The 9,340-nt window shown below is 45.3% G+C and overlaps 2 protein-coding genes and 2 non-coding genes across 18 annotated transcripts in view; 1 reads left to right on the top strand and 3 right to left on the bottom strand.

The window, feature by feature from the left end:
* Positions 1-7,683, bottom strand: part of TSR1 (TSR1, ribosome maturation factor) — an 8,687-nt gene extending 1,004 nt beyond the window's left edge. Inside the window, exons 1-12 of the mRNA XM_006925080.3 lie at positions 7,587-7,683; positions 7,295-7,398; positions 6,755-6,974; positions 6,510-6,644; positions 5,693-6,117; positions 4,778-4,937; positions 4,195-4,352; positions 3,737-3,930; positions 2,919-3,081; positions 2,457-2,567; positions 1,596-1,728; positions 262-378 (exon numbers count right to left, since the gene is read on the bottom strand). Of these exons, the coding sequence (XP_006925142.1) occupies positions 262-378; positions 1,596-1,728; positions 2,457-2,567; positions 2,919-3,081; positions 3,737-3,930; positions 4,195-4,352; positions 4,778-4,937; positions 5,693-6,117; positions 6,510-6,644; positions 6,755-6,974; positions 7,295-7,398; positions 7,587-7,683 (2,017 nt within the window). The remainder of the gene's footprint in view (positions 1-261; positions 379-1,595; positions 1,729-2,456; positions 2,568-2,918; positions 3,082-3,736; positions 3,931-4,194; positions 4,353-4,777; positions 4,938-5,692; positions 6,118-6,509; positions 6,645-6,754; positions 6,975-7,294; positions 7,399-7,586) is intronic.
* On the bottom strand, positions 1,371-1,465 carry LOC112473455. The gene has a single exon (XR_003044019.1). It is a non-coding gene; the product is annotated as a small nucleolar RNA SNORD91 family (small nucleolar RNA).
* On the bottom strand, positions 2,217-2,309 carry LOC112473456. Its single transcript, XR_003044020.1, has one exon. It is a non-coding gene; the product is annotated as a small nucleolar RNA SNORD91 family (small nucleolar RNA).
* A 50-nt stretch (positions 7,684-7,733) lies between the features above and the next one.
* SGSM2 (small G protein signaling modulator 2) overlaps positions 7,734-9,340 on the top strand; it is a 35,749-nt gene continuing 34,142 nt past the window's right edge. For 4 of the 15 annotated variants that reach the window (XR_003043952.1, XM_025041757.1, XM_025041758.1 and 1 more), the window contains exon 1: positions 7,737-9,078. Coding sequence is in view for 11 of the 15 variants with exons in the window: in XM_025041754.1 (XP_024897522.1) it covers positions 9,022-9,078 (57 nt within the window). In the remaining 4 variants the exon portion in view is untranslated. Of the gene's footprint in view, positions 9,079-9,340 lie in introns of all 15 variants that reach the window. The other 11 variants (XM_025041755.1, XM_025041756.1, XM_025041759.1 and 8 more) reach the window with 5 other exon arrangements.

Genomic DNA, 9,340 nt, shown 5'->3' on the forward strand with positions numbered 1-9,340 from the left:
CTAAGTCATACCTGCTGAGCCTGTCTCCAGAATCTGTTCTAAATATAGCACTCTGAGCAGCCTCTACCAAGTAGCTAAAGTTTACAAGTAAGATCAAATCCCATTTGTCATCCCTGCCTTAGACCCACTATGAGGCTGAGACTGGAATATTCTGAAAACCACCATTACCCTCTTCATACCATTTGGCTTCCAAATCTAAATACAGAAAACCGTGTTAAATCTATTAGGGACCTGCAGGTCTGTTTACCTCTGTGAACTCACCATTGCTATTGTGTTTGAAAAGCAGCACAGATGCAGGAGGAAAAGTGATTGGGGCATATACTGTCACCACCAGGGCCGTGTCAGCAGTCAGGAATCTCTGAAATTTATGTTTATCCGCTGCCATAATAAGGGTTAAAAAATAAAAACCAGTCATTTTGAGAAACTAAAACTAATCCAGAATGTGAAAAGCTACATAACTGCACCTCTTAAACTCAAGGCAACTTGTGTTCCTTTACCCCACTAGTTCTCAAAATATATTCCTGTCTCAAAATAACTAAAAGATACAACCCAATCCTCTTAGAATGATTTTTCAACTGGAGGCAGAATCTTAGAGCCTAGATTGTATTTTCAGTTTGAAAAAGTTCTCTAGGTGATTCTGATACCCACCACCCCTACCTCATTTGAGAATCAGTGTTTTATAGAGAATATATGTCCAGTAATTCAGCAGCTTTTCATTTTGAGTAAGGATTGGCAAACATTTTCTATAAAGGGCCAGAAAGGAAATATTTTAGGCTTCGTGGCCATACAGTGTCTGCTGATTACTCAACCACAGACAATACATTAAAAAAATACACACAACTGTGTTCCAACAAAACTTGAACAGTGGGACAGATTTGGCCCAATGGCCATACTTTGCTGACCTCTAATCTTGGGGTTTCTGTTTTTACCTTTGGTGAAACCCTCCTTTTTAAATATTGAAGTTACAGGGAAATAAAATATTTTAAAGGAAAGTAAAGTTAGTCCCTCATTCAGACAGCATGGCTGGTGAGAACAGAAATTATCCAGAGCACCCATTCTGCCTTCATCATTTTCCTTCTGCCACTGCTGAAAGCTGAGTGTAGGTAATGTTCAGAAGCCCAAGTTAGAACAAAACACCTCCCACTCCTAATGTGTAAGAGTACAATAATTTTTACCACAAAAGTGTCCCTGGTCACCACTTCCAAACTCTCATCCAGTTTCAACATCTCAGAAGCTACAATCTGCTTTACCCAGCTGTGGACCACCCATCAACAACACTGCCACTGGAATATCAAATGCTGTGCCACTTTGACACCATTTTTCTAAAGCTGCCAACTCTGATTCAAAACTTACTCTGGAACAAATACTCATGGCAGAGAAGCCTCAGCACCACACAGAGGTTGCATCACTGGGATGCTTCAGACAGGTTCAGACATTTTGAATAAATACATCATTGGCTTCTACACCAGAGTACTGAAAATGTCTCTAACCCAGAGACTTAGTTTGAAATTGTGTACTCTGCCCTTACCCACCAAAAGTCACAGTCCTCCAAAAGACGAGATGGACAATAATCCAGATGGTTTCCCACTGCTTACCTGCAGTGTGCTGAGAGAATAAAGGTGAGGCTCGAAAGCGCCTGAACCCACAGTGGAAGATCAGCTCCTCTTTAGCTTTCACAGGTTCAGTGTTGCCAGGGTGTCGGCTCACCACCATATTTAGTACTGACATCTGGGGACCAGGTAAGAAAAACAACTTCACATCTAGGCAGAGAACAGCTTAACCTGAAAGGCGGCAAACCAAACTAACGTATTCAGATTCACTCTAAGGATTGACAATGCTAATTTATAGTAGAGTACAGATGATGAGACGCAGATTTGTCTTTTACTTCCACCAACAACTGTCATTTGAGCCGAACATAGTCTGGTTTTCAGAGCTTTCATGTACTTCTCTATTAGTCAACATTCCTGCATCTAACATGCAAGAGCTAGCTGAACGTCTGCCACGTGGTCAATGCCTTCAAGCCACTCACTCACCACACAACTCAAAAACATACTCATTCAAGCCCCTTCTTTCTCAAACCTTACACTGACTAAAGGCCAAAGTTCTCACCAATCTACATGACTGCTGGCCAAGAGAAAAGAGATCTACACCTTGGCATAAATGCTCTTATTTTTTAAGGCTGACAACCTTTGGTTAAAATCTGATCTGACAAACATACTTAGAGAAGTCTCAGAACCACACAGATTGCATCACTGAGAAGCTTCAGACAGGTTCAGACACGTTGGATAAAACCATCATTGACTTCTCTGTTCTCTGATTTCTAATCCTAAAGGCAGATTTTTCACATCCTAATGAACAAAATGTCAGTCAAAGATAAAATTTTAGACTGACAAAACTATTTGGAAAGTTTCATAACTCCCATTTCCCACAGATACAATTGTGGGAAATAAATTCACCTTCTGTTCGTGAGGTAGTAAAGAAATTGCAATCAAGGGTGCTCCTTGCTTGAAGTACTCAACCACAGAGAAAGGTACTTCAGAGACATGAAGTGTGACATACCAGCCAACCTGCCAGAAGAAAGCAGAAAACAATCATATAATTACCCTTCAGGCCTCAATAATGATGACGCATATGTCCAATATGTTAAAAGTCTCCTACTTCCCTAAAGCCAACCCTCACCCTTCAAAATTGCCTTTCACAGATGCCCCAACTACCCAGATTCAACTTTTTTCAGTTAACATCTCTGATGCCTCTTTGTTCCCAATATAACACTTAACAATGACTCAGTGGCTCCACTAATTAAGCTATGGGCAGCACAAAACTAAACAAGGTACTCCTGCCAATTTGAGAAGGAGTAAAGGAAGGGCACCTTGGCAAATGAAAGCAAATTGTAGGGATGGATAAAGGAAGGCATATACCTCAGCTCCCTCGTACTCTTTTTCCTCAATCTTTTTAAAGATGCATTTCCTAGTATTAGTAAAGTTCTGAAACTGAAAGATCCGCGCATAATCTTGGGGAAGGTTTTCCTTAGGATCCCATGGAGAAGTCCGGAAGCTCTTAAGGCCTCTGTATTTCTGAAATCTAGAATATAGATTTTAAAGAAATAGTAAATTTATATGCTGCGACTTACCCTTTCACTCAAGTCAATAATATGGCTAAGGCTCTAACTTAAAGATCTCTTATCATTCTCTCTCGAAATAACCTAACAGCCTAAGCCAAGACCATAGTTGAAAACAGCTTTTAACAAATATTTCAGAACCAAACCCAAGCTTCTCACTGACAAAGGACAGGTATTTACAGTGGCCCCCTGGTACCTATCAGGGAGTGTCTACGTGACAAATATGGTCCTTGATAAAAGCCCTACATCTAATATCCAACATAAACTCTCTAGGTGTAGTCAGACTCACCTCCAAGGCAGAAATGGTCATCTACACCTTCATGTTTTAATTCTTGTGGTCCACCCAAACTCCCCCAACTCGCTAAACATTATATATTTCAACTGAACATTAGTTCACATAGGAAACATTTGTTAATTAACCTTAACATTTCTCATCAAGTACTGTAACAGTCTATACCACACGGTCTAGAACTTGATAATATATTACTGCTACCTGTATAGAATGTTAGCTCTTCAGGAGCAGAGACAATGCATTTTTCTTTTTTTGCATCACACTGATATAGTTCTGAGCCACATAAGGTGTAAGTAAAAACATTGATTTTAGACTCGTTGACTAACCGAATTCTAGCAGCCACATCACGTGGGGTATCTACTTCATCTGGAAACATCTCTTCCAGTCTTTCTTGTTTGTATTTCTCCAACATTTTTTCTTCAGCCTCTTCATCCACTTTCTCATCATACAGATCATCACGCACGGACTCTCCTACAGTCATAGTTTCACATTCCTCTTCTTCCTCTTCACTACTCTCATCCTGCAGAATAAAGCATCACAAATTCAGGAAAAAACCCACACCTATCTCTACACTAAAAGCCATTAAGCCAAAAATAAAATAACTTTAATAGACACCTAGTCCAAACCAGTATCAATTCTAAAAGACTTCGTTATAAGATAGTCTCAGTCCCAGAAACTACAGTCATTCCTAAGAAAGTGACCACACACCCCTCAAGGTCAGAATTGCACTTTCCTTTGCACTTGGGGCTGTACATAGAAGTGGTCTAAGGGTCTATTTCCTTACCTGAGATTCCTCTTCCATAAATTCCCCATGTTCTATATCATCATATTCATCTCCTTCTCCACCACTTTCACCATCCTCATCCAAAATCCATTCAGCTTGGTAACTGGATGTTCCTTTGGGAACCTTCTTCACCACCTTAGAACTTTCCTTCAGGAAGTCTGTAAAAGCCCAAATAAGTAAATTAAATACCTCCTTTCCCTAATTACTTTGTGTATCCTCACCTAGATAAGACACTAGGCATTGCTGCCAACACCAGAAACTTTAGCAGACACTAAGAGCAAAACACTTCCAAATTTAATTCAGCTGTCTCAAAACTAGCAATACTTACACAACTAAATACACCTTGCGATGAATCCGAAGTTGTTTATCTGTTCATTAGAAAACAACAAGTAATTATGAGAAGTGGAACAGAGCTGTGTTTAATGTTTGCTTAATGCAAACATATAGCATTCGGGGGTGAGAAGAGGAGAGAGACCTCCAAAATATATCCTCATCACACTCTATAGGGTCCTGACTGTGAGCAGCTATACAAAATCCACAAGTCCAGGCCAGATGAATTACAAACAACTTTGCCATTACTGACCATTTGCCTCATTCAGCTCCTCCTCAGTGGGCCAGGTTTGCTCCCCGTCCATCGGATCTGGGATAACCTCTGTTTGCAAAGATTCTTGTCTTTCAGGGTCTGCCTTCATTAGGACCTTAAGATCTTCTTCCATATGAGCTACAGCATCCATAGCACAAATCTAAAAACCAAAAGTCATGATCAAACATTAACCAAAAAGCTACTAATCTAACCAGAGAGATCCAGAAATAACACAGTCCTCAAGTATATGAATAAAGTAGAATGAAACAGAAAGTCAAAACTTGTCAAGTTTTTTCAAATGATTCTATTTCCTAGCATTTTAAGTCTATACCTCTGCTTGGGTCTTGAGGCCTTTCTAATCTGACCCCACTCCTAACCACATATTACATACCTTACTTCCATCAAGCTGATTTCTTCAGAGTTCAAAGAAACTCTTTGATCCATTATTATGCTAGGTTCTTGTTGTCTCTGTCTTCTAGAATATTCTTTCATCTCTCTTCAATTCACATATCACATTCATCCTTCTCGACACCTGGCTCAAGTCTGATCTCCTCTGTGAAGCTTGCTAGTCAAATTTCTCAACTTCCACAGCAGGTCTGTACCTCTACACTTTCTCAACCTTTACTTCATGAGTGTTTGCTTTTCTTTTTTTCCTAACTCAATTGTCTAAGGAAAGAGACTGCACCTTGTGTCTTCTATAAACTCAGAGCCAATTACTGTGGAAGGCAACTGCAAAGTACTGGATAAATATGTAATATAGCAACATATTTGTATTCCTTAATTCAAACTAGCAGTCACTTCCAGGGACTAGTGTAGTTGTCTAGGTGTGCAAACTACCTTCTCTAAAATTAGTTCCCATCCTAAACCAGCTTATACATAAATCTACAATACAGTGTTTAAGAACATCAGTCTTACCTCCATTGCTGTTCCTGGGTCCTTCTGGGATTTGATCACTCTAGGATTTAAAGGGAAAGGGTCCATAGGGGCATCTATCTGTTTCATCTGGAAATCACCATGTCCAATGATATGCAGCAAATTATTTACATTGAGAGTCTGCCCTCGGACATAGCCTGAGATTTTCAAGGTGCCCACCAAGTTATTCTCTTCATTAGGTTCAAAGTCAGCAGCATGAGCAAAGAGGTAGGCCCGCCGATCTCGAAAGGCAAGATGCCGTTGCTTTTGGTTAGCCAAATGCCTGAGCAGCATCCCTGCCTCCTGCTGAGTGTCTAACGGGAGGAGTTTGTCATCAGGAAAGCGCTTCTCCACTACTTTACTTAGCTTCTTTCTGGCATCTATTTGCTTCTTCGGCGGGAGGCCAGAAATCCCCTGGATAGCTAATGCTGTGAGCGAAAAAGAAAAGGCTTCATGACCTGTTGCTTCAACACATGAAAATCTCCCTTGCTGCAAGTTCACAAAAAAGCTAACAGTTGTGAGCCCAGAGATCACTGGGAAACTCAACACTCACCTACCCTAAAGAAACTTCACAGTAAAACCAAATTCTATATTTTTCTATCTCTAGACAAAGGGCAATCCAGAAAAAAATAAAAAAGGTACCTTGATAATTTATAAATAATGGACCAAGTTTAGGCCATACATGTACAATCCACCATCAGCTGTATACAACCAGTTGTATTCCTGTATCAAGTGTCAAGCACAGTGCCTGGCAAATTACAGGTGCACAATAAATGCTAATTCACTTCCACATGGCCTCCAATATTCCCAACACACTTACTATAGGTGGGAAGGCCCTGAGCAAAGAGGCAGGAAAGGCAATAATCCCCGGTGCTGTCCCAGCCTTCTAGTGGATCAAGGAGGAACAGGATGGTATCAGTCACTTTAGCCAAGTCTAACACAGTGTGCAAATCACCTAAAGATAAAAGACAAAGAAGGAGGAGGTGGTTGACACCACCACATTATACTAAAAAAAATATTATCACTACTCAAAACATAATGGAAAATATTGTTGTATACACTAACCTGGGCTTGCAGATGTGAAAAACCACCGATGTTTCAAGAAGGGGCATAAGAGCATAAAGCTGTGGGTGCTTCCCCAATCATTCAAGTGTACTGTTCCTGTATCCCTATCCTGAAGCAGCTGAAAGGCCTCTGGCAGGGAAATCCTGTTGTGCAGGGGAACCACCAGTACCTGATGAGGAGGGCCATCCTTGCTGCCCAGCTGTCTCTTCTCTGCCAGAACCTGAGAATAAAAAGGATCAGAGAACATTTCATTGTTTCAGTACTTCGTTCCAGTAATGCAATTCCAACAGTATGGATGCCCCACCCCCAGCATCTCTCGTAAAAAGCAGCAAGTATGGCGGGGGTGAGGGTGTTGGACAGGAGTTCGGACTAAAGCAAAAAATGCTCTAGTATGAGTCTAGACCTGCACACTTGACACGTGCTCTAGAGTTATTCTCCATCTCCGGCCCTTTCCTAGGGTCACATTTTCTAGTTCCAGGTATTATCAGCCCAGAATGACTGTGAAGCCACACCATTCCCAATCCCCTGATCATTTCTCACCGCCTCCTTCTTTTGCTTTCGGAGCTGGCCAGCGCGATGCCTCTGGTCTACTCTGCTGAGTTCCTTCCTCACCTTCTTGCTTAGGGTTTTCAGTGCTAGACGGCCTGGAGGGAGATCAGATATGGCTCTTGTGCACGGTCCCAGAAGAAGGTCAAGAATGGGGACCCCGTTCCGCCCAACTTAAGAGCCTTTACACGGGGCCCAGGCCGGAGGCAGGATCTGAGTCTGGACATGGAGAAAAGCAGTTAAAATCGACTAAACAGCTCTTCTTCCTCCAACCCTATCTTCTCACCCTTGCCGTCTCGCTGCGCCGATCCCCGACCCCGATGTCGCCCTCCTTTATGAGCTTTATTCTGCTGCTTGAGCGGGCCAGAGCGATGAGCCGCCATCCTGCCACTCACGTGTACCAAGTCAACACTACTTCCGGGCCTGAGAGAGTGCTTCCGGTCCCCCTCCTTAGGGCGTGGCCTCCCCGTGGTGGGGCGGGGCAGGGCTCCCCTCCAATTCTCGCGAGGCTCCTTCCCATTAGGTCTTTTCTGTGGCTTCCGTGGCTCCCGAGGCTCCACAAAACTGCCTAGTAAAGTTTTCCCACGCGGTGGTCTGCGGTTGGGGGCTTTAAAATTCCGGATGTAGACTCAAAGTTCGGGCTCTCAGTCCCGGAGGGCTGTTTTGCTCCCTTGTATTTTCTTTTTTTTTTTTTTTTTTGCCCTATCAAGTTGCATCACTTAGGAAGATGTTAAATGGAAGATTCTCCATTCGCGCAGAAGAGGGCTCAGCCCCTCTCACCTAGTTTTTTGCACGCCGCTGTTCAGTTTGCAGCAGCAGGTGTTCTTTATAACTTTGAGCAACATTTTCTCCCTCGATTTCCTGTGGGGCTGCTGAAATCTACAAGACAAATCGTGTGGGAGGTTCTTCTTTCACCTTCACGGGCTCGATATAAGTTCCAGCGGGACCCCGTTACCTCAACCGGTGCTCCAACCTCCCACATACAGGACAACTCCTACGAAGGAGGAAGGGCTGGCTGAGCCTCTTTAGCCTCGGAGTGGCTGCGCTCCCACTCCTCTACCCACCAGCTTTGCAATGAGGGCGACTGGCTGTCAGGGGGTTTAGAGCAACTATGGAGCTCGGGCTTTTCTCAGCCAGGAGACTACTACTGCCTTCCCTCGTGGTCAGACTAGAAGCAGCTCCTGGCCTTTCCCGTCGGGAAAATGAGCGGGTAGAAATCAGGGAGCATCTAGCTGAATGGAAGCCAACTCCAGCGCGAGCGACTTTTTCTCTCAACCGCGGAGTCGAGGACGCGCCCCGCCTCCCGGCTGGTCTCTGTTAGAGACCCGGCTGCAGGCGCTCACAATGCGGGTTCACCCCCTCGGGACTGGAGCCGGCGCGTTGCCATGACAGCGGCCAGCGTGGAGCGCGCTGGGGCTGGCCGCCCCCAAGCGCGCACAGCCTCCCCCCGCGCGGATCCCCCGTTGCTGAGTGCACCCCCCCGCCCCTGGCAGTGGGAAGGGGCCGGGCCAGCTTCCTGACGTCTGTGCGGGGCTCGGAAGATGGCTGCGGAGCCGAGCACCGGGCAGTGGCTGCGGCGGCAGCGGCGGCAGGCGGGGAGCGCGGCGGGCAGGTGCTCCGCCTTGCGCGTGGGGCGCTGAGCTGAGAGGCGCGGAGGCGGTGAGGGCGCGCGAGAGGCTTGGGGGACCGCTTGGCACAGCCTCCCGGCCACCCGCTGCACCATGGGCAGCGCCGAGGACGCAGTCAAAGAGAAACTGCTGTGGAACGTGAAAAAGGAGGTAAAGTCGTGGCAATGACCCCGCGGGGGTCTTGCTTCGCTGCCGGTGCGGCCCAGGGGTCTTAAAGGTCCGCGCCCACCATCGAACACTAGCGCTCTCTGGCCCTGGCCTGGGCCTGGCGGGGGCGGGGTCCTGGACTGGCTGCGGCTCCCGCCCCTCTCCCGGATCTAGGGGCACCCCTCGGCTCGAGGGGCTAGGCTGGTGCTATGGGGCTTGTTTGCTCTGCGATCCCCGCCCTGTGACGGCAGCAGTGCTGGGAGAG

This window comes from Pteropus alecto, unplaced genomic scaffold (assembly GCF_000325575.1).
Source record: "Pteropus alecto unplaced genomic scaffold, ASM32557v1 scaffold98, whole genome shotgun sequence".
Classification (NCBI taxonomy): domain Eukaryota; kingdom Metazoa; phylum Chordata; class Mammalia; order Chiroptera; family Pteropodidae; genus Pteropus; species Pteropus alecto.